The sequence below is a fragment of the Choloepus didactylus genome, chromosome 17 (assembly GCF_015220235.1).
Source record: "Choloepus didactylus isolate mChoDid1 chromosome 17, mChoDid1.pri, whole genome shotgun sequence".
Classification (NCBI taxonomy): Eukaryota; Metazoa; Chordata; class Mammalia; order Pilosa; family Megalonychidae; genus Choloepus; species Choloepus didactylus.
Genome location: NC_051323.1, coordinates 58,936,337 through 58,959,877, shown reverse-complemented (window position 1 = coordinate 58,959,877; position 23,541 = coordinate 58,936,337). Strand labels below are relative to the sequence as shown.

At 37.9% G+C, this 23,541-nt stretch overlaps 1 protein-coding gene across 10 annotated transcripts in view; it reads left to right on the top strand.

The window, feature by feature from the left end:
* Window positions 1–23,541, top strand: part of LTBP1 (latent transforming growth factor beta binding protein 1) — a 413,770-nt gene that overhangs the window by 291,974 nt on the left and 98,255 nt on the right. For 6 of the 10 annotated variants that reach the window (XM_037806447.1, XM_037806448.1, XM_037806445.1 and 3 more), the window contains 8 exons: window positions 4,047–4,214; window positions 6,917–7,144; window positions 9,298–9,320; window positions 12,335–12,434; window positions 12,967–13,065; window positions 20,405–20,530; window positions 21,702–21,827; window positions 22,243–22,365. In XM_037806447.1, coding sequence (XP_037662375.1) covers window positions 4,047–4,214; window positions 6,917–7,144; window positions 9,298–9,320; window positions 12,335–12,434; window positions 12,967–13,065; window positions 20,405–20,530; window positions 21,702–21,827; window positions 22,243–22,365 — 993 coding nt within the window. The remainder of the gene's footprint in view (window positions 1–4,046; window positions 4,215–6,916; window positions 7,145–9,297; window positions 9,321–12,334; window positions 12,435–12,966; window positions 13,066–20,404; window positions 20,531–21,701; window positions 21,828–22,242; window positions 22,366–23,541) is intronic. The other 4 variants (XM_037806449.1, XM_037806446.1, XM_037806453.1 and 1 more) reach the window with 1 other exon arrangement.

Genomic DNA, 23,541 nt, shown 5'->3' with positions numbered 1-23,541 from the left:
AAGAAAAGTATAATAGCCTCTGCAGTCGGAGGAGGGAGACTTTCTTGCTTTCAGAGCTGCAATTAATTTTCTTCAGGAATTCAAGAGCTCTAGGATGGGTGCTGCTGAGGAATTAACCATAAATTCAGTGGAAAAGGGTCCAGATAAAAGACTTCTGAGCTGGGCTTTAGCTTTTTCGTGGTATTTTTGACTCATCAACTTGAGCTAGTTGACAAAAAAAGGAGGTTGGAGACGTTTTCAGGAACTTCTGCCATGGCCCTGGAAATCATGAGAGAGGATAAATCCCTTTAGCCAGCTGGTCATATTTATGTCTATCATTTCTTTTTAATTCCCCCAGTGCCTCCATGAGATGCATATTATTATTATTGTTTTACACATTGGGAAACTAAGGCTCAGAGAGTTTAAGTAACTTCCCAAGATCACACAGCTAGTAACCGAGAGCTGAGATTTAAAAGTGCAATTTGTGCCTTCAAATTTCAGGTTCTAGATAAGGGGTCAGCAAACTATGGATTGTGGGCCCAGTCTGACCCACTGCCTGTTTTTGTACATAAAGTTTTTTGGAAAACACCCATGCCCATTCATTTCCATATTGCCTAAGACTGTTTACAACAGCAGAGTTGAGTGATTGCAGCAGAGATTGCATAACCTGCAAGGCTAAAATGTTTACTATCGGGTCCTTTAAAGAAAAAGTTTGCTCTCTCTTGGTTATTAGATTGATGCTGACCAATAGAACCTTCTGTGATGATAGAAATGTCTATATCTGTACTCTCCAATACAGTAGTCACTACGCCATGTGGCTTTTTGAAATGTGGCTAGACTGACTATGAATTGAATTTTTAATTTTATATAATTTAACTTTATCCAAATAACAACATGTGGCTAGTGGCCAACATATGGGATGGCACAGTTCTGAATCATTTTTTACAGAGCAGAATCCATAAATTACTCGTAGACCTCCTGCTCTTCCCCTAAAGTAGGCTTTTCTTCCTGACTTGGTGTTTTTGTCCATGGTAAGGTTTTCCTCCAGGTCAGGCTGGGAACCTTTGTGTCAGCTTTTTTACTCCTTTCATCTCTTTTGGCCTCCAAGAGAGTCATTAAATCTTTCATAATTTATCTTATGCCTGTTCCTTTGTTTCTACTTCCTTTATGTCCTTCCCAGCTTAGGCCCCAGTTCCTTTATTTGGGGGTCTTAGGCGTCATGACCTAGAGATTAGACAGACAGATCTGTACAAACTGTTTGCTCCCAGATAATAATAGTAACAAACACTGTGATAATAATCTTTATTACACACTTACTTAGTGCTGGGTACTGTGACAAGTGCCTTGTGTTACCAAACATAATTCTTCCAAGATCTCTGTAGGTTTGTACTGTTATTCTCCCTATTTTAGAATTGAGGGAGTTGAGGTACAGAGAGGTTAAGGATCTTTCCAAAGGTCACACAGCCTGTGAGTGGTAGTGCCCAGATTTGAAACTAGATTTGTCTTACTCTAAACCTGAACCTTTAACCCGGAAAAGAAAAGGGTCTGAGTTAGCAGTAATAAGTCATTTATTTAAGGAGAGCCGCTATTTAGTCTCACCTGCCACACTATAGAACAGATAGATTGACTTGTCAATGGCCTTAGAATCATTATTTCTTTTATTTTGGTTCTTGTAGAATTTATTTTTAAGTCCATTTCCCAAAGTGGGTGTCCAGTGGTTCTTTCTGCCCTAAGAAAGCCCCTCTCATAATATCTTCACCTGTCTCCCACACCCCCAGCCCAACACTCTCATTCCCTTAGGTTTTTTTTTTTTAAACTTTGAAGGAAAGAAATTCTAATGATAGAATTTCACCCAAGGAACTAATGAGGTTGTTGGAGAAAACAAAAATAGATAGGGTTACCTGAACCTTTACTCTGTTGCTATCTTCTGAAGTCCCCTATATTTTTCAACTCTTTGTATAAGTACCAGGTAAAGTTATCTCTGCTTAATGAAATTTATTGTTCACATTTTATTAGAGCAGCATGTCTTTGAAAGTATATTCTGAATTTTTTGTGGAACTCTGATGCTGTAATGGAGTGTAAGGTACTTAATACACCATTGGGGAACCCAAGTAAGAGAACCATAGCATCTTACGCTCTTACTTTGTTTTGTAATTGAAATGCTATTAGCATTGGCCATATGATTCAGTACTACACTTGGTCATAGAGATATATGATTACTACTGTTTTGAAGATTTGTGTCATATTCTAGCCAAGAGCAAAAGATTTGTTTTTGTAACTGACGTGGCATTTCCAGTAGGTTTTACACCTCCAAAATGTTCTTCCCTTTATATTGTGTCTGAATCTTTTCACCCTACTCTTAACAACCCTTCCTGCACAGCTACAATCTGACAAAACACTATTTCAGTGTACCAACACATACAAACCCTTTGTTATTGCTTCTTGGTACTGCTCTATTCAATATCTGCTTTCCACTTTAGAAATTGCTTTGCAATGCTTTTTTTTTTTTTTTAAAGTACAAGATGAATCCTTATGACTGAATAGAATGTATAATCATATCTACTGTACTTTAATGAATGTAGCATGCTAATGAATTATTCTTTGCAATTATACTTCTGGGTAGCATATTGTTCCTGGGTTTATGTGTCATGTTGATTAGAATGTGAAAATGCTAGAGATGTTTAATGAAATAAGTGGAGTTGCCATGCAATTGTCATTTGAAATGATAAAAGAATAGGAATTATTTAATTTAGATTTTAAAATAGGGACAGTTTTAAAGAGCATGCCCTGTTAGAAATCTGAGGCACAGATGAACACTTTTTGGTCCACACAGTTGTAGTGAATCATGGGAGGAGCATCAAAAAATTTAGGTATGTAAGAAGGTCTTTTCAATGATTTCCTTACGGAAATCATTAAAAATCATCTGTAAAGGAATAGATTTTTTTTTTATTTAGTTGATTAATTCTTCTTATGTGCACTTGGGATGGGGCAAAATGTTTAGTTAAAACATGATCTCATGGTCCCTGACTCACCAACAGTTGACTTATTGATGACCTTCCAAGCCAGTGTTTCTCCCTTATTCCCAATTTCTGAAGACGCACTTGAATTGCTTTGGAAACTGTCACAGAAGGAAAAAAACACACTAAATAACCCAGAACTTATAGAGAATATTTAAATTAGGAAATAATAGGAGGGGGAAAATGCTATGAAAAACAGAGATCGTTTAGGGTAAGATGGTTAGGGAGAACTAGCTCACTAGACCACTACCTTTATTTTCCAGTTGACAAAAATGCCTGAAATTTTACATTTTGTGTAATGCCTGAGATTTCAGTAATCAGAGATTCACTTTAATTAACAAGCAACTTTTTAAAATCCACACACATATTAATCCCTTAAAACATTTGAATTGCTTAGTTTTGATTTTTTAGTACATTTTTATTGTGAAATTTAGCATATATACAGAACAGTGATAACTTTCAAAGTATGATTTAACAAGTAGAGAGCAAATTTCAAAGAATGTTCTAGGTTGTAGTTCCATAATTTCAGCTATTTCCTTATTGTGATATGTACTTAGTTTTGATATAAATTTGGAGTTTTGATTTTTTGGGGGGGTCAGAATAGTTGATGATTTCAAACTAGGGTACTTGGGGGCGGGGAGTGGGTAAGTTTAACAGGATGTTGTCTAAGAAGGTGTCAAGTCCCTGGATATATGGGTGCTTGGAGAGTTGGACACAAGGAGGTTGGCCTGGAGACATAAGAGGAAGAGATCCCAAGTCACAGTTTGCCATTGTCCAGGATTTGAGAAAACTCTCTTCTCTTCTCTAAATGGTTCTTGCTCTTGGGACCAAGAGCTAACACAATGCTATTAGTATAATTAAGCCCCAGCATGTGTAACATAGGCTCTTGTGGGTTGACCTGGCATTATTTCTATGGAAATATATGTTATAAATTCCAATTAATCAATTTTGGGAGGAAAATTTGGAACAAATCCCATTGCCACTATGCGGAAAGTCGCTCCAATTTTTGCTGCCTCTCATGTGACGTCAGACCTTGTCTCTCTGCTTCAGCGGACACGCCCGTGGTCTCTGAGGAGAAAGGGCCCTGTTACCGCCTTGTCAGTTCCGGAAGGCAATGCATGCACCCTCTGTCTGTTCACCTCACCAAGCAGCTCTGCTGTTGTAGCGTGGGCAAGGCCTGGGGCCCCCACTGTGAGAAATGCCCCCTTCCAGGCACAGGTAAGACACGCCCAGCATTTTCTCACATTCTTTCTCAGCCACATAGCAATGCGGGGTGACCTCGGCAGCTTCATTCATTTGTGCATCCTGACTTTAAAATTAGGTTTCAATAACACAATGTGTTTTTAATCGCTTTCGTAGAAAGAATATCCATCCTAGGTTGACTCAGTGGAAAAAGCCACGTCAAAAGAGATTGTCCCATTTCTTTGTAACATTAGATTTCCCTTTGAACGTTAAGGAAAGGCATGGCAATTTCTCCTTAACTCTGACGACTCTAGCTCTGTCCTGGAAAGGCTCTGTGGGGCCAGGCTGTGTGCTTCCACAGCCATTGGCCACTCATCACTTGTAGAGCAACTAGACCTTGCGTGGGGCTGGCTCATTTGCTCATGCGTTAGACACGTGGCTGTCAATTTCTCTTATGAACATCATGCTTTATTTCTCCAATTGGAAATGGAGAGAATTATGTTCAAGATTGAATTTATCCTGTGAAGGTTAATAACGCAATGGCAGATTCTGCCAAAACACCTATGAACTTCCAGGGAAGTTGGATATTAAGACGTTGGTAATTCTTTGTCCTTTGGTTTGATGCATCTTTGCTTCATGTCTTGAAAGGGTAAATTTATCTCTCCAAGTACCTTTCTTCTGCCAAGGAGTCCCCACCTTCTCTGGCAGGGTCAGGTAGAGTTAAATAGAAGAGAACGGAAAGTACCCTACAAATACTGTACATGACATTAAGTAAGGACTGGCCCCAATGTCACTGGAGTGGGGTTGGCGTAAACCGCCTACTTAATTCCTTATTTGATCAGATCCTTCCTACTTAGGGAAGTGCGTTGACACTCAGAGTGCCATTTAGTGTCCTGTAACTGTAAACTTACACTACAGCAGATAGGGCTTAAATGTGTGATTAAATACATGACCACCTCTGTCTGTGGTTAGAACCAGAAAGAACTGTAAGGCAGAGGATTATACACCATTGATGGTGGATTGGCAGACTGGATAATTTTAGACACCTCCAAAAGGCCTTAGTACACTCCCGTGGGATCTTACCCACTCATTGTTAAAAAAGTAATAATAAATCAAATAAATTTATAATTCAAAGACACGTTTCTCTTTATGTTCTTGATAGCTATTTAATCCTTCACATGAATGTAACTTGGACACTCATCCATAAAATACAACTAAATTTGAAAACAATATTCAACATAAACAATTTTTACCTAGCTAATTTTTGGGTGTATGGTGATTTTCATGAAAATAATATTTAGTTCATTAACACTTCAAGAATTGGGAAGAAACACATGCTCTTTTTTTTTTTCTGGGAACATTTCTTTCAAGTAAAATTGATACAAAGAATTACATTTCCTAGTTAAACATAAGAATGAGGCTTTACGGTTTAATGTGTCATCTTAGGAAAAACCAGTATTTTAATGTACTGTAAGGAAAATTTTAGTTTCCTTTTTATTGAGAGCTATTTTTAGATCCAGAACATTCAATAGGAGACCTCTTGTTCAGTGGAAGTGAAAAATAACTTATTTTACTTGAATTTTAAAAGTAGAAATAAAAACGTTGACCGTAAGCTCCTTGGTGTCTGCTTTTGGTAACTGGCTTCCAACACCAACACCAAAGGGATTAGGTGGGATTTTACTCTCTGGGCCACACACGGCTTTGCCACCCGTCTGTTCCCCCTTCCCTATTCAAGGGGATTGTACAGTGGAGACTTAGTGGGTCGTATGGGCCCCGTCTACTTTTTAAGGGTACAAACCACTTTTTTTTGGCTTAGTTAGCGATTCCAGAACACAGAATAGCTCCTCATCGTCTGGGTGGTTAAACCAGCTGGCCATGGTCAGAATTTTGTCCATTCATCTTCCCTTTCCTTGAAAATAACTGCATCCTGATTTCCTTTCTTTCTTGGTTTCTACCTTCATCCCTTTAGCATGCTTCCCTTCCCAGTTCCTACTTGCTGCCTTGAAAAATCTCTCATCAGAAACACTTGACCCTCTTCCAGCCTCCTTAACTGAACCCCACATCAGCTGGTACACTCCACGCTGGTGAGCTGGTGGGTTCTTCAGCTGGAAATCAACCACGGCTATTTCTGTACTTCATTTCCCTGAATAGTGATTTCTTCTTTTTTTTAATCTCTTGCTAATCATCTTAGATATTCCTGAGCTTCTTGTTAATAACTAATAAAATTAATACCAAAGCTGGAAGAAAAGTCTGATATACACATACACACACAACATCATGGGATATATAAAATATAATTAATACAATGTATCTTATACATAAAATACCTCATATGATATTACATATGTCTCATGTAATATATATGCATGAAATAAAGTGATAAATAATATCAAAGATGTAATATAGCATATACATATAATTTCTCCTAATTGGTTGATGATATATATAATACAATATATAAAAATATGATATATATAATATCTCCTAATTGGTTAGGATAAGGAATTAACTGTTGGAGAAATTTTTAGTAAAAGGAAGAGTTGGTTTTTTTTCTGTAAATACTAAAGTTTAACAGAAATTCAAGCAATTTGCTCACATTTTGCATCTGTTTTTGAAGATTTTAAATGTGACTATATAAGTGATGATTTATTAAGCAATATTCATCATGATATTTTCCTCTGTATAAGCTTTTGCACTTTTAGATTTTTAAAAGGAATATTTTCCCATCCCAAATCTAGCTGCTTTTAAGGAAATCTGTCCTGGTGGAATGGGTTATACAGTTTCTGGCGTTCATAGACGCAGGCCAGTCCATCACCATGTAGGTAAAGGACCTGTATTTGTCAAGCCAAAGAACACTCAACCTGTTGCTAAAAGTACTCATCCTCCACCTCTCCCAGCCAAGGAAGAGCCGGTGGAGGCCCTGACCTTCTCCCGGGATCACGGGCCGGGTGTGGCGGAGCCAGAAGGTGAGCACGGAAATGGGTCCCGGGTTCTGACCCCTGTCTGTGTGTCTGTGCTTTGATGTGCTGTCTGTGCCCCTCTACAGCAAGGCTTCTCAACCGCAGCACTGTGGACATCACGGGCCAGATAATTCTCTGTCTTTGGGTCTGTCCTGGGCATTGGAGGATGCTTTGCAGCATCCCTGACCTCTAACCTCTAGATGCCAGTGGCAGAGCCTCCCGTCCAAATGTAACAACCAAAAATGTCCCCAAATATTGCTAGATTGCCCCCGGTGAGAACTATTGCTCTAGGATATTATGTACCTAGAAGGTAACCAGATTCCACGGTAATTGCAGGACATTGTCCTGGTTGCTGTTTGGGGGCCACTTCTCTTGGTGTTTATTCCTGGGGAGTGATTTAAATCCTTCAGAAAGTAGCCCTAATTTATATCTGTGTCTAGAGGACCATTTAACAAATATCCCCTTACTTACAAAGCGGAATTCATAGGCTTAGAAAAGTGAAAGCATCATCTGCACTTCCATGGTCTAGCAGGGCTGACAGGAGGGCAGACGAAGGAAGGCAGAAGGGGGTCAGTCGAAGGCGCTTGGAGATCACCTCGTGCTGTCCCTTCATTTACCTTCTGAGAATCCTGAGAGTGGTTGTGACCTACCAGGGGTCATGCAAAGAGCATGTCAGGGGATTTCTTTTTTCCAAAGAAATTGCAAGTCCTTATACTTGAGAGGGAGTCCGGAGACAACTGACTTGGGTGCCCTCTCTCTGGCATTCAGGAAGAGGGGTTAAATCTATCTCTGTTTCCTTATGTGAACCAATATATCTAATAATTTAGTATCATTGATACCAGAAAACTTCTCCGGTAGAAGAAACAAAAATCTTACGCTTGTACAGAATATGTATTTACTCTAATAAAGTGCCTGTTAGTGTTTCACAGTTGATATTTAGCTCACTTGAATTCAGGGTGCCATCTATGGTTCTTGTGCAGTGAGAGGGTGCCCAGGTTAGTGAAGAGTTGGGAGCTTGGTGTGGTCTCCTTCCAGGAAAATCTTTTTCTGATGTCTGGACATCTGTGTATCCTAGCACATTTTTACTCCATCCTTGCTGCAGTTTTTCCCTGGTTAGGCAGAGCAACTAGGGCTGACAGCTTTGCTCAGTGTACTTTTGTACGCCAAGGTTGGCATGGTCGTGTTTGCACCTGCTTGTCCTCTGTCCAGGCAGCAGGAAAAGGCTGTGGTCCAGATCCTACCTCAGAGTGTTTTTTTCTCTGGGAGAAAGAATATTGATTGACTTTCTCAAGCTGCAAGGACACTGCAGTAGTGATTACAATTTATCTGGTACCCTCATTACTTTAAGTAGTTAATGCATCACCCAAGCCTATATATGAATGTGTGTTGAGATGGTGACTCGCCAGAAGCCCAGTGATTTTTTTTCTTAAGGCTTGAGGACTAGCACTAAGAACTGACTCATGAAGAGCAAGTCTTTGAAACTGCAAAGGCTTTGCCTTCTCCACCCCCTGCAGTGACATTGGTGATGGGGTGATGTTGAGTTTGTTCAATATATTTATGCTCATCTTTTATTGGTCTTGATTGGCTTGTGAGATTTTTTTTTCATAATTAACATTTCTCTGCAAATGCTCTCAGGGCCTCATTACAGATTAGAATACCTGAAGAATGTAGCACTCATTCTCATGTCTCTTGTTGAAATGAGTGGTGGTCTTTTTTAACATTGATACCAGAAAGCATTTCAAACATTATATGGCTATGTTAAAGATAAGTATTTGACCAATTAATTAAAATGTTTGTTTCCTAAGATATGGAGAGTTCCACTAAACTGAGATTAGGCATAAAATAATGTACCAGACAGCGTCACTTCCTTTGACTTTTTGACAAGTTATCTTAATTTTTTTAATGAGAGAGTTTGAAAGAACTTTATCATCATATCTGCTACTTGAGTTCGGTAGTTGAGGAATGACATATCACTGAGCGTTTTACCACATCATTCATCTATAAAATGCTAGATGACCTTAATTCTGCATATGATTTAGTTTCATTCTTAACCTTTTGAGAATGATATTAGACTTTTATTGCTTTTTTAAAAAATTGAAATATGAAGAAATGAGTTGTCTTAAATTTTACTAATACCCTTCTTTCTTTTTTGGTTTTAGTGGCAACTGCACCCACTGAGAAGGTAATTTATTCATTGTTTGCAAGTCTTTTTCTGACTTGCAGATGGTTTTATATTAGAACATGTGTGGATTTTTCTAGACTGAGATACAATAACATGTCTGTTGTGCATCATTTGGTTTAAGGAAACACAGCATTTATTCAGTGAAGACATATCCAGTTCCTACTATATGACTGGGACAGTTCTTGGAGCTAGGAAAACAGAGAACAAATCAGACACAAATCCCTATTCTCATGGAGTTTAAGTGCTGATGAGGAGACAGTGGTTGGATCACCTGGGAATTGGGGCCTTAAACAGGAGAAAGTCACCTTTGAGTGCATATATGATGACTAAAGTACTTCTTAATCAGTTAAAATTTAGCATGCATATTTGAATTGAATTAGAGTAAAAAGAGCTTAATTTTGAAAGTTACAATCAAATTCTAAAATGTGCTTCTTAAAAATTTTTGGAGAGATTTTTATCAAACTAGTGATTTTATTGCATTAAACAGGACTGAGAGTTGTGGGACTCATTAGTAAGAAATATAGACATTTGCAGGCTGTGACTCCTGTTTTGGTAATATTGTTCCTTAACAATACATTTGGTCTGTTAATTCAAATCATCTTGCTTCGATTTTTTATTTCGTGGTAACATGAAAATTAGGTAGTTAACTTTATTAATTGTTTTTACATTTATGCATCATTTATTCATTTGACAGGAAAAAGCATTAAGAATTAGAATTTAGGTGGGGCCATATATATATTTAGAAATTATTATTAATAGTTTAAAAAATCTTTAGCTTATAAATATGGGCTAGAGTAACTAACATATGTTGTACGTGCTGAAAGAGAAAATTATGATTTTGGAATGAGGGTATTCATCAAAGAAGTTGTTTTATATTGACCCCTAAAGAAGTACAACAGATACACAGATTTTACATGCACACTTGAAGCTCTTGAATAGCATCTCTAAACATCAGTGATGTATAGTAGATTATTATTTTGTTGATTTTGAATGGAGTTCTGGTTGATATGTGGAAGGAATCATTTAGCTTTCAAGATGACTGGTCAGCTGCCTGACAACCTCATTTATCTCAGTTTTGCTCTGTTTATGATTGGGTTTATAGTGACTCTCATTAAGAATCTGAAAGGTTCCCTAAAATTTTCTTTTATAGTTTTACTACCTTTTACTGGGATTAGTGGGGAAAACGCAGTCATTGTCTTTATGATCTTGTCACTTTGCAAAGGTCTCATGATGTTAAAGTTAAAGATGGATGAAGAGAAGGAGGATGGCCCAGGGACAGGATACTTTTTGTGCAACGATGTGGTAGAGATGACAAAAAGGGCACAGTTGGGGTGCCACAGAAGACTTGGTTAGAAAGAGAACCTGGGCAGCTTTGAAAGGCTTGGAATACCAAACTGCAGCTGTCATAGGTGGGGAAATACTGTGCTCTTCAATGGGACTCTACCTGTTAAGTGGAGACGTGGCACTGATTGTTGACTGGGGATTCTGCTGCTCTGCTCTGAGAGAGGAAATTCTGTCTGTGAGCTGCAGAAGTGGATTAACATTAGATCCTGGTCTGCTCCTTCTGGCATTGGCACCACAGGCTTCAGGGAATGGGGATGCAATTGAGATTGCTTGAGAGCATCTCTACTCAGCAATAGAAAGCTCGTCTAAATACTTAAAAATGGGAAAATGGAAAAAAGTAGTCAGTGCTCAGTATTTCTAGTACATGAGTTACGTGCAGGATTAGCTGAGGTAGGGAAAAAGAGGAAGCCTGAAAGACCAATTAGATTATTACAATAAACCAAGAATGGGGGGGGGTGCGCATCCAGACTGGGGTGGTAAGGGCTGTGGTTATGGAAAAGGATGAACTAATATAAGGAGTGGTGCAGGTGGGTGGGACTGGAAGTGAGGAGTAAAAGAGGGAGGACTCAAACGTGGCTTTAAACCTGGATGGGGGTGGATTAAAACCTGCGGCACTGGCGGAAATGGCAAAGTTGGAATGAGAGTCTGGGTGTTTTGGAAGGGGGTGGATTTGAAGTATTTGTGGAATATCTAAATAGAGTTACCCTGTAGGCATGTACATGTACAAAATTGGATCTTTGATGAGATATTCAGACAGGGTATCTATTTTGGAAAAAGCCAACTAGAGGTGATAATTGCAACCAAGGGGATAAGAGGCCAGGGGAAGGAGCTTTTGGAAAGCCGCCCGTAGTCAAGGCAAGAGAGGAAAAACGTAGGGGTAAAGACCACCAAGTAAGTAACCTGATGATTACTTCTAGCAAAGTGGTGATGTGGGCTCTCTAGCCTCAGGTTGGGTTGGGTGAGGTTGCAGATCCTTGACTAGTCTAGTTGTTCAGTTGGTGTGAGTCCTGAGGAGCTGGGACTGGAAACTGAACCACGGGTGATGATCTGCCTCTTTGTTTGAGCTCCAGGGGACAAGAGTGGGCAGCACGATGTGTGAGGACTGAGTCTTCCTCCAACACTGCATTTTTCTGTTACTCTGACTACCACTGTTCTACAAGCTAAAGTGGTAAAGTTATTCGATGTGAGGTTAAGGAAGATCATAACACATGACTGGCTTAAAATATTTTAACTTAGTGTGTATATTCTATGTTTGACACATCTGTTATATCCAGTATTTTATTTGCACAGTGTGGCTGGTCATCTTAGCAGGGCAGAGTCATATGTTAATGAGGTGAGGCTTAATTCTCCTTTAGGATTAGTTTTTCCCTTTTCCGGATAAAATATAGGTTTCTGAGCCAAGGCAGTTGCTTTAAAGGTCTGCCTTGGGGCCTCTTGGGAACTAGGTGAGAGTGTATACATGGATCGACACTAGTGGGAAAACTAGCAGTGCAGCAATAATTCATTCCTTGCTTCTTAATTTGATGGTTACACAGGTTTTTTGTCTAATGGCATGTAATATATGTTAAGCTTTCTAAGAGTATAATTAATTAAATCAAAATATTAGTATGTGGAAAACCAAAACAATTCTTACTTTCATTTCTTCTTCTTTTTTAAATACAACCATCTAGGAAATAGCTTCATTGGATCAAGAGAAAACCAAACTTGAGCCTGGTCAACCCCAGCTCTCTCCAGGTGTTTCAACTATTCACCTGCATCCACAGTTTCCAGGTAGCCTGTGTTGGTCTGAGTGTTTATAAGAGTATTCTGAATAAAAGAGTAGATAACCATTTTTTTTGTTTTTAAAGTTTTATCAAATCATCAGAATATACTTTAATTCATAATTGTAGTTAAATGAAAAATCCACTTAAGTGTGTTGATATACATAATGTTAGTACAAGTGTCACAAGTGTGACAAGTTAGTACAAGTGTGGTATTATAAATATTATAATAGTAGAGAGAAAGAGAAGCTTTTCACTATTTTCTGTGGTCAGGAAGAGTATAGATTATTAAAACATTATTGAGGCTTATTGTTTGATGGACATTTTTCTTGGCTTCTGAATTGTTATTAGATATTCTTGCTAAATGTTGAAACCAGGGCTATCAACTAATGGCAAGGGCTTTAGGGACCTATAACAGTTCTTTATATCCAATAACTACTCTGGGTGTATTATTAGACTAAATTATACTTACATTTTGAAATGAGATTTCAATGCACGTAACAGGCTTTATTTTTCTTTTTATCCCATATTTCCTAATATAGTAGTGATTGAAAAAACATCACCTCCTATGCCTGTAGAAGTAGCTCCTGAAGCTTCTACATCAAGTGCCAGCCAAGTGATTGCACCTACTCAAGTAACTGGTAGGTCCAGTATTTGTTATATTATTTATCCTGTGGAGGAGATGTGGGTATGAACCTCATTTTAAATATAGCATCAAAGCAATATCAAATGTATAAGATTGCACATGGCAGTTGTTATAATAGCAACAGTTTGGAAATAATCTAAATATAGTTAAAGTGGAGGAATATGTTTAAATAAATGATGGCACAACTATGCAATAGAACACCATGTAGCTCTTAAAATAATCATGGGGAAGTGATTATGGCATATTTGTTTAAAAATACAGAACATAATAATTCCAATTTTAGTTTTAAATATCTATAAACACAAAAAAGGAGACTGGAAGAAAATGTGTCAAAATGTTCAACTATCACCAGTTAATAGGATCATGGATAGTGGTTTTTTTTTTTCAATATATTTTTATGTATTTTCAAAATTCTTTACAGTAAAGGTTTTTTTAATCATTAGAGAAAAATTTTTAAAGTATGCCAGATTTTGAAGCAAATACAACAGCCTAAATGTTACTATCCTGAATATATAATGAGCTCTTGTAAATCAACTAGAAAAATGGAGAACAATTGTAAACAGATAATTCATGAAAAAAAAAAAAAATACCAGGACACCTAAAATAGAAAATTTCAACCTTACTAGTAGTCACAGAAATGAAAATTAAGGTATGATAGTACTTTATCCTTATCAAATCAGCATCAAAATTCGATAAAACTGTTTTTGTTGAAATGAAATTGAGACTCTCATACATTGCTGATGGGAGGGTAAACTGGTTTAGCTTTCTGAAAAGCAAAAACTGGCAATATGTACCAAGAACCTTGATCATGTTCAGAACTTTTGACCCTGCCATTTTATTTAAGATATCTAGTCTAAGGAAATAATGTCTCCAAAGATTGTGAAAATGGTTTATATAAATGGATACTGAACACAGCACTATTTGTAATGGAAAAAAAAAAAAAAAAATGGAAATAACCTAAAGGTTCAACTATAGGGAATTAGATAATTATGTTACTTCTTTATATTGGAATATTATTTTGCCATCAAATTTAAGAGTTTTGAAGAATTTTTTAAAAAATCTAAGTCTAGTAGGAAATGGTCACAAAATATTGCTAAATAGAAAATGAAGAAAATTAAAAAATTAACATAAAGAATTAAACCATTTTTGTATATACATATGTAAGTATACATTGTATACATTGAGAAAAGACTGGGAAAAAATACACCAGATATCAGCAGTAATTGTTTCTTGTAATGAGACCCAAGAGGTTTGGGTTTTATTTTGTTTCATTTGGTTTTAGAGATTTTTCTATTTTCCATGTATTCTAAAATGGACACAGTTTTATACTCAGAAAAAAAGTCACTAAAATGCATGTATCAACTTAACTAAATTCATGATACCACTAGAGGATGAGATTAGCAGTCTATAGTTGGAGAAACTAATAAAGGAGTTTGTAGCCTCTCAGAATATTCCCTGGTCAGAAATAAGATATACATCATTTCAAATAGAAATATGCTTGTGTGTTTAAGTTTTAGCCACTTTTTCAAAAAAGTAGATGTAAATTCTTTTAGATATCTGATTTGAGACAAGAAAGGCATAATCTGTTGTCTATTCTGCAGCTTATTCTTCCAAATAGAAGGCAAATGGTAGTTCAGCAGACTGGAACGTGTTTGCAAAGCACCTCATCTCAAGGTGAAAGTCCAGGTGACTAGGAGGGTAGCAGGCACCCTGGACTCCAATGTGTTTCCACCTGGCTGTGATACAGTCACAACACGTCTGCACCAAGAGCCACGATTGTCCCAGCTATTTTGCATGACGCCTATTCATTGGTTTTAATATGAATACCGCGTAATGTGATATAGAAATGTTAGCTATACTCTTTCTACAGTGACACAATGAAATAACAATGCTTTTTAAAAATGGCCATGGCTAAACTGCTATTCTGTATACCAGAGTCATTCATGGGTCTACCACATAATTGACTGTATCTTTATGGCATTCAATGATGTCATGTACTATCTCGGTCACCAAAGATGATGTCATTGTTTACCTGAATGCTAAAAAGAAAAATCGCAGTGTAGTAGAGTAAAAGCAATGCAACTCACTAGTTCTTTCTAAATACTGTAGTTTAGTTTTCCAATGTTAAGATAAACTTTAGTTTTGTGTGTTTTTAACAATGGACATGGCTGACTTCAATAGGCAAAACTCTTGTGAGTTTGACGAGGTTAATTAAGTTTGGCTAGATGAATACAATTTCGTCATTTAAATACAGCTGTGTGAGGAATAACAAAGTGAAGTTAGCTTCAACTGAATTACAGAGAAGATACCAAAAAAATTGAAAGTAGTCTTGCTATATGAAGTGGTTAGAAGACAGCTTCATTTGAATTTGGCGGGAATACAGGGCTAACATCTGCTATCACATATTTGAAGTTCAAATATTTCCTTCAAGGAATTTTAAGTGACACCGATTTTTTTTTTTTTTTTTTGCAACATTTGTAGGTGCTCTCGCTTCCTATAATGAAAGAATCTTTCTGAAATAATTCATGGGAAGAGCATCATAAATGCAGAATCTTTGTCTTAAAATACTTTATAACATTAGAGCTACATTCTATGCTATAAACAGCAATCTAATTAGAACAAGAGGAGTGTTTTATATCAAATTTAGTTTAGTTTAAATCAAAATGCAGATGTTCCCATTGGTTTGATATGAGTGATGAACAGATAGCTTTAAGGAGCAATCCTATCAATTCTCTCAGAAACATGGTGCAGTGGGGTTTTTCTAAAACACAGAGGAGATAAATGTTATTTGTAACCATTAGTTTCTCCCATAGGTAGAAGAAAAGGATAGAAACTAAGTAAGAGTCTAAAATAAATATAGTTGACTCCACATTGCTTAATGATGATATCTTTATGATGGCGAGATTGGAAGTGGCTTTTTCGGATTTAGCCAGATGTACTTTGACATCTAATAATTATAAAATGGGCTGCATATTTTCCGGAAATAAGTATGATATTTTCCATTCTTAACAGCTGACTTGTGGCTTGCAACATCATTGGCATACTATTACCAAATAAATTATACAGTTCAGCATAATAAATTCTTGATTTAGCATCTTGTCTTAATAACTCAAGGATAGGTTGGAAAAGCAAACCTTTATTTCTCTGGCAAATATTTACAAAGTGGAAACATCTGTTTCAATTGTTGTGGGACAGTTTATACTAATTGTTGGGCAGTTAGGAAGCCAGGGCATATCTGTAAACCTTTCCATGAGTTAGCATTTGATGCCTTCCTCTGGTTCTTCCCAAATTTTCTCTACAGCTCTTTCAGGCTGGCCAGAAATTATTATTTTACTTCCCTGACTGCCTTGCAGAAACCTTTGTAATTATTATGGCCCAAGCAATTTAAAAAACTATTTGCTCATCAGATCTTTCCAAAACTCAGAATTGACCCCTTTTAAAACGTTTATCCCTGAAGTGTATATTACCAGTGTTATTATAGTCTCAGTAAAGTATATATGCTGATGGAAAGTGAACTCTTTTTTCAGTGTAAAATTATCATGCTTTAAATTTCCAGACTCATTTTACTTATTTTTTTTTTGAGTAAATCACATGATGAGGGAAAATGCTAAAGGTTAGCTTACACTTGTTCACATTTTGCCAAAAGGTTTCTTTTGCCTTTTAATTTTAGAAAATATAATAAAGATACCAAACTCCTAAATCCACCATTGGCCTCGTGGCCGTGTTAAATGGAGCATTTGGTTTTCCGATGGCTTTTGGTGTGACTCTTTTCCCAAAGTCGGCACACATTTCAGTGAAAGAAACAGAATAAGGACCTTGACCCCGTGAAGGTGAAGTTGTTTCAGGGGAGCATGCGTGGTAGGGGAGGGCAGGACGGCCCTGTAAGCCAGGGGGCACGTGGGTGGACAGGATGAGGAGGGTCCAGTGAGGGCACTTGGTAGATGATCACTCTGGGAAGCCAAACGCGCTGAAGAACAAAACTTTTGCACTAACTGGAGCTCCCGAGACAGCAGTGAGTGCTTTGTGTGTGAGGCGCTGCCTCAGTGTGGTGCATCAGAGCCGTGTTTCCAGAGCTGAATTGAAACAGTTTGCCCCAAGAAATTTGTGTCTACATGAGCTGATCCATTCTGGGGGAATAAGTTCACATGCCAGTATATGAGTGACCCTTCAAAAAAAAAAAAAAATTTTTTTTTTGCCCTAAAAAATTCAGAAAAAGCAGAAAGCCTTTCTTTTTCTTCTTCAAGGCAACACCCTCACTCACCTTTCTGTGTAACACATGTGCTTGAGAATGAAAATTTTGTAGTAAAGGGGATGGAAGGGACTTCTGCTATCACGTGATGAAACTTACATTAATTAATCACTTGTGTAAAAATGGGGCAAACGATGTAGAAATCAAGTGTATTTTAGAAAAGGACCCTTCCCTCATTTAATTATAACTCTCTTAGTACCCTCTAGTGGTACTAGGACAACGTTTCTTACATACCTAACATTTTCAAGCTGCATCTCTATATGCTTAACCTATGAGGTCATCAACGTAAGATCATCAAACATTCTTCATAAATACAACTTCAATCTGATAGTTCCTATATAAGATATTGGATTGGTTGGATTGGAAGAAAACCCATTATTATTCGTTTCATTTCCTAAGGCTAAGAGAGTTACAATAATTAACCATTTCTCCTAATTTAGAGATGATTTGATAAAAAACGATTTAGATATGTAGGCAGACTGTGGCATAGGAATATATCCCATTTGAAATTAACATCATGTATTTTTGAAGACTTTTGTTCACACATGTAAACATTGCATTCTAAACTTGGGCCTTCAACATGACGAATATTTGGTGATCAGCAAATTGGTGTATGTGTATGAGCAGAGGGGGAGAAGCAGTGACCACTTGATAAAGCCTTCCATAAAAACGCTCTCTATGTACTTATATATAGCCTTTTAATGTTTTCTGAGTCTCCATATCTAATATATTAATTAATCTTCTAAGTTTTCTTTTTGCAAATATGACAAGCATGTCTTTTCTAAGAAGTAGGCAAAGAAAAGTATAAATATCAATAATTACAAAGAAATCTAAGGAAGCTAAATACTGAATTTTCAAAGAGCTCCACCTGTAACATAGAACAGATGGTTAGAAGCATGCTTCTCAAACTATTCCACTAAAGAATTCCTGTCAACAACGAAGAGAATTCTTACCTGAGGGTCAAGCAGTATAACCTAGAGAAGACTATCTTTACCTTCAGATTTTTGTGGCACATAGAAATGATAATTTTTATAAGGAATGCACTTATTATGAAAGTAATAATGCATGCTCATTGTAGAAATTTTGAAAATTACAAATATAAAAAAGAAAATATTAATCCCCATAGTCTAAACACGTTGATACATTTCCTTCTGATCTTTTTTCCATGAAAATATTCCAATGTAATTGGGATTGTATTCTGTATTATATTTTGCATAGAATTATATTTTTAGCATTGTTCTAGCCTATTAAGGGTCATGTAATGGTCTATGTTATGTGTGTATCAAAATTCACTTAAATTTAAGCAATCATGTTAATCATTCATCTCTTTATTCCTTTTGAATTATTTTACTTTTTCTATAATTTGATGATATACTGACTATAAACAAATTTATTTTTCTGATATTGAACTAATATAGATAGAATCTTAAAGGCATACGTAATTTGTAAATGTAGGATTTTCTTAGACGTTTAGAGGTAAACTATTACAGCTCTGTGCATCATCTGCTTCCTTTGGAAGCCCAGCGACATTTCAGGTGACTTGTATGAGCTGTCTTAAAGTCAGCACAGGAATAACACCTTATGAAAGAATGAATAATGCAGTTTTAGTTTTGGAGAGCAACCTCAACCCCAATTAGGATAGATCCTTTCCATAGTGAATCTTTGTTAAAGTGCTGTTTTTTGCATCCTTTTTCTGCAGAATGCATTGCTGCATTATTACTGACCGCAGCACACATATTTTTCTTCTCATTCAAACCACAGGCTGCCCCCCTCCCCCAAGACTGTGCTCTCAGCCTGTCGTGCGCAGAGTCACAGTCTTCTTAGCACTGGGGTTTTCTTTGGGCTCATTTGTACTAGCATCTCTTTTAAATATTGTTTGCATTATGAAAACAATGAGATCATGTCTCAAAGTACTATTATTGTGTGTGAACAACAACCATAACAACTATAATTATAATGGCTAACTTTTATCAAGCACATATAATCTGCCAAGCATTGGGCTAAATGCATTATTTCAGTTATCTCCTTTGAGCCTCACACTCAATTATTCCCATTTTACCCATGCAGAAAAGTGAGGTGTAGAATGGTTAAGTAACTTGCCTCATGACAGCAGGATTTGAACCTATTCTGTCTCTAAGCCTGTGCTTCTAAGCACCATCTGTCCTGCAGCCGCTGTGCCATCATACCTCCTTACAAGTGGACATTGGGAACAAACTTTTCTTTATCTTGGGGGGTGGGGTGGTGATCATTCTCAGAAGGTCAGCTGTTGTCCCCTCATGAACATTATAGTCCTGGGGTCCTTTAGGTAGTTGAGCTTATTTTGAGGACTCCACCCACGGTGAAACTGCTCAGATCTGCCTCCACTGCACTGTGTGTCTCTGAGTAGAAGGAAGACTCAGGATTACTCTGAGCAGGTTTTATAGAAGCAGCAAAGCTCAAGCTAGGGCTGGTAGAAGAGTTAGGGAGGAATTTAGCAGAGACAATTTGCAAGAAGATTCTCCTTTAGTAGTGTAAATAAAATATGCTCATGTTGAAATTGATAAATTAAGAGTAAGGAAAACCTAGGAGTTTTGCCTAGATTAGAAGTGGGGAGGTCTTTCTTGGGGATTAATGAGAAAATTTGGAGGAGGTTGGATATATTTGTTGGAACTTGAATTTGGCCTACTAATGGGTAGAAAGTGGTCATATATGTTTTATCAGTTGAAATTATATGATGATTCAAACTCCATCTTCTAAGATGGATAGGAGTGGATAGATAGTCATGGAGAAGTCATCTTGGAAGTTGTTTAATTAAGAGTTGATGATCTTACAACTTCCCACATGGCATCCTTCTGAGTTTCTATGCACTCCAGTTCTTCTTAGAAGTTGTTTCATTAGGAAGTATTGACAACCTTGGGTCAATACTGATCCAACTGATAAAGTGATCAATTGAATTTGTACCTGAATTTCAGAGGTCACCTTATGTCTTCTAGCTGCATACCTAGCAGTAATTTGCTGGCCAGTCAGGAAACACAAGGCAATGATTTGCAAGCAGCAGTGAAATATTTGTTTCTTTTTTTTTTTTCCACACTATTTATTTTTACAGAAATCAATGAATGTACCGTGAACCCTGATATCTGTGGAGCGGGACACTGTGTTAACCTGCCGGTGGGGTACACCTGCATATGCTACGAGGGTTACAAGTTCAGTGAGCAACAGAGAAAATGTGTTGGTAAGAGACACTTTTCATAAACAAACAAAATTATTAAATGTCACACATTTGTTCATTTAAAACATTTCTTCTTATACAAACCAATTTAACCATCTTGGGAAAATGTGACTGTATTTAAATTTTTAAAATGTTAAATTTTCAAAAGTTTGCTGAACTCCTGGGAAGCTCTTACTTCTTGGTTCAGTGCTACCTACCTTACTGAGTATAATACAATTACATAAAAGAGAAATAATTTCCAGAAGTTTGTCAGTAAAGCCAGTAAGATAAATAGGAGTTCTGGAAATAACTGCTTACAAATATGCATTTTGCAAAAACAAATTAATATTAATATACATTGTAATAAAGTATTATGTTCATCTGAGTACATAGAATCTGACTTCTAACAGGGATCTCTAAATTGAAATTCAATATATGCTGACATGAGGCTATTACTGAATTTATAGATAAGGGATCTCATATGTGCTACTTTGAAAAAAATGAATCTCTGTACGAAATGTGTAATAGTATTGAGTACATTATTTTAAATGTAATTCTAAATTTAATTTCCTTTTTTAGAAACAAAACCAATCTGTGAGAGTTATAAGGAGAATATAAATCAACAAAGGCCCATATTTAATTAATGCTACCTTAAAATGCTAAATACCATTACACAAGATGTGTGAATTTTTCTGTGTGTGGGGGGGTACCTGCTCTGTGAGGTGACTTTTACCCCTTTATATTTGCGTCTATTGCATTGTATTCACATTTAAAACCTGAAAATATAAAATTGGAAAGGGCAATAGAGAAGATTTGGTCTAGCTCCTCCTGTGTGCACAGTGAAGGAATTTCTTTGGATGTTTCTGACTGTCCCTGCCTGAGCCTGCCTGGGCTTTGGACAGCACATTCCAGTGTCTAAATGACCGTCATCAGGCAGGTTCTGCTGTTGTGACCTGAAATCTGTCTCTTTGAAAGACAACGGTGTGGTTTCAGTTTCAGCTTTTGAGGAATATACCATAACTTTAATTCCTCTTCCCAGAACAGTCCTTTCACATACTCAAGGAGAATGGCCGTCTTTTTTCAATTATCAAGTTTTTTGGTACAAGGGAGTAGTAGTATGGTATGTGATAGAACAGGAAGATTGAGAATTTCTTGCTACAATCACTAATCCTTTTATACATGTTTTGATTGACAGACATCGATGAGTGTACTCAGGTTCAACACCTGTGCTCCCAGGGACGCTGTGAAAACACCGAGGGGAGCTTCTTGTGCATTTGCCCAGCAGGCTTTATGGCCAGTGAGGAGGGTACTAACTGCATAGGTAATGGCAGCTTTCTTCCTGATCCGTAAGCCCCAGATCAGAGTTCTTAGATCCTCCAAGATCCCCCAGCCCAGTGCTTACTCAGACAACGCAGAATTTCTTTTATTAAGCACCTGTTATGACATAGCAATCTTTTAGGTACTGGGAGATATGAAAATGGAAATTTTTTCCTCCAACCCTTTTGAATGACAAGTGCCAAATGCATGCGAGCACACAGTGCATTAAACATTGAGAGCCTGCATAAGAAGTCAAAACCACTCATTTTTGAAGCACATCAAACAAATCAAAGAGGCAATAGTAGACATCAGTTGTTTCATTCTTAAGTTTGAACTAACCTGGGAGATGGGAGAGGTTTGAAATTGAAATGCTATGTTGCACAATAAAACTCAGTAATGTTTTCTGCAATGCCACACAGATGTCGACGAGTGCCTGCGGCCGGCCGTGTGTGGGGAGGGGCACTGCGTCAACACCGTGGGGGCCTTCCGGTGCGAGTACTGCGACAGTGGGTTCCGCATGACCCGGAGAGGCCACTGTGAGGGTGAGTGTGCTGGGGGAGCCAGTGGCTGCGCCTCCCCTGGGTGCTGAGTGCACGGGACGGGAACGACAGGGCTGGATCTAGAACCAGAGCTGGCCAGCCCTGGCCACGAGGAGCTTTCCGCCACCACTGTACATGGCGCCAGCTGATCAAGCACTTCCTGTTTTCTGGATTCTCAGCCTTTTCCCCTCATGTCAGGGGCTCTGTCTGGATTCTTTTCCCTCTCCATGCTCTCTTTATTACTTCAGTTCTGCCTTTCCTGGTTTTTGGAGCCACAGCTACATTAGAACGATTAATGACAGGGGATCTTAGAACAGACCCAGACTTAATTAGCCTGTCTGGGAACATGGTGCAGGTGTAATTAGTGTTGGTGTTTAGTTTTTGACCTTTTCACCTTGTTGCATTCTTTTGTCCCAACTTTTATCTTTTACGTTTGGTCTGGGAATTTCTTGCAGACTCCCTACAGAAAGACTGTCTGATCACCTCCAGGTCAGATTCCAACTGTGTTAGATAAAATGTCTTCATTACTGACCACACCAGCGGGTTTGCTCTCATTATAAAAATGTTTTGAAAAATGTTTATAGCATAGTCAGAATTATTATCCATTGAATATGTCTGCTCAGGTTCTTTTTGAAGCCACTGTGATACTTTTTTGGTAATTATTTTTGTAAAGGAAGAAACAGCTTCTGCTTAAGCCCTGCCTTGGAGACATCAGGGAGAAGGAGCAGGGGTCTCTGAGCAAGTTTTTGAGGAGCCTGGATGTGGGGATGGTGCTGGTTTCTGGGGTTCCCCCATATCAGGAGTGTCCAGAGCTCGGGAGGGAGAGGCTAGGCTGGTGTCATCTGCACTCAGCAGACGTGGCTTCTGCGTGTTGGTTTTTTTTTTTTCCACAGTCCTGATGACCCAGGCCTGGAGGGAGAGCTAATTAGACATTTTTGGCAGCCTACACCTGCCTCTCCTGTTGGCCTCCTGCCTTGTCCTGGTTCTACATCAGACAGGAGTAGGAGGATTTATGTTATGGGATCTCTGATCAACTTGGGATCAGCACAGCCATGAGCCCTCCCCTGACGGCCGAGAAGCAGGGGCCAGTGCAGGTGGGGCGCATCCCCACCCTCGCCTTGCAGGGAACTTTCCCTCTGCTCTCTAGAGGCAGCGTGGGAATGGGAACCAGCAAGGGCT